The 867-nt window shown below is 57.7% G+C and overlaps 1 protein-coding gene across 1 annotated transcript in view; it reads left to right on the forward strand.

The window, feature by feature from the left end:
* PI4KB (phosphatidylinositol 4-kinase beta) overlaps positions 1 to 867 on the forward strand; it is a gene marked incomplete at its 3' end in the record, with an annotated part of 11,739 nt that overhangs the window by 7,978 nt on the left and 2,894 nt on the right. Inside the window, exons 2-3 of the mRNA XM_027705048.1 lie at positions 392 to 573; positions 814 to 859. Coding sequence (XP_027560849.1) covers positions 392 to 573; positions 814 to 859 — 228 coding nt within the window. The remainder of the gene's footprint in view (positions 1 to 391; positions 574 to 813; positions 860 to 867) is intronic.

The following is an 867-nucleotide window of genomic DNA, read 5'->3' on the forward strand; positions in this document are numbered from 1 at the left end:
CTTCCCTATCCCTTCTTCCCCTTCCCTATCCCCTTTTTCCCTTCCCTATCCCCTTTTCCCCTTCCCCTTTTTTCCTTCCTTATCCCTTTTTCCCCCTCAACCTTCCATCCTCCCTCCCCTATCCCCTTTTTCCCTTCCCTATCCCCTTTTTCCCTTCTGTGACCCCTCTTTCCCTTCCCCTAACCCCTTTTTCCCTTCCCTCTCCCCTTCTCCTCTTCCCTATCCCCTTTTCCCATTCCTTATCCCCTTTTTCCCCTTCCTGACCCCTTTTCCCTCCCCAACCCCTTTTTCCCCCTCAACCTTCCATCCTCCCCCAACCCCTTTTTTCCCTCCCCTCTCCCTTTTTCCCCTCCCTTTCCCCCTTCCCCTCTCCCATTCCCTGTTATCCCAGCCTGCCCGCCTGGCCCCGGAGCGGGAGTTCATCAAATCCCTGATTTCCATCGGGAAGCGTTTGGCCACCCTTCCCACCAAGGAGCAGAAAACCCAACGTTTGGTGTCGGAGCTGTCGCTGCTCAACCACAAACTGCCCGCCCGGGCCTGGCTGCCCACGGCCGCCTTCCAGCACCACGTCGTCAGAGTGCCACATTCCCAGGCTGTGGTGCTCAATTCCAAGGATAAGGTGGGAATGGGAGCGGGAATGGAGGGCATGGAAAGGTGGGAGGGTGGTCAGGGTGCTCAACTCCAAGGATAAGGTGGGAATGGGAGTGGGAATGGAGGGCATGGAAAGGTGGGAGGGTGGTCAGGGTGCTCAACTCCAAGGATAAGGTGGGAATGGGAGCAGGAATGGGAATGGGAGCAGGGATGGAGGGTGCCCAGGGTGCCCCATTCCCAGGCCGTGGTGCTCAACTCCAAGGATAAGGTGGGAAT

The sequence above is a fragment of the Neopelma chrysocephalum genome, unplaced genomic scaffold (assembly GCF_003984885.1).
Source record: "Neopelma chrysocephalum unplaced genomic scaffold, ASM398488v2 Primary Assembly neopelma1_314, whole genome shotgun sequence".
Taxonomy (NCBI): Eukaryota; Metazoa; Chordata; class Aves; order Passeriformes; family Pipridae; genus Neopelma; species Neopelma chrysocephalum.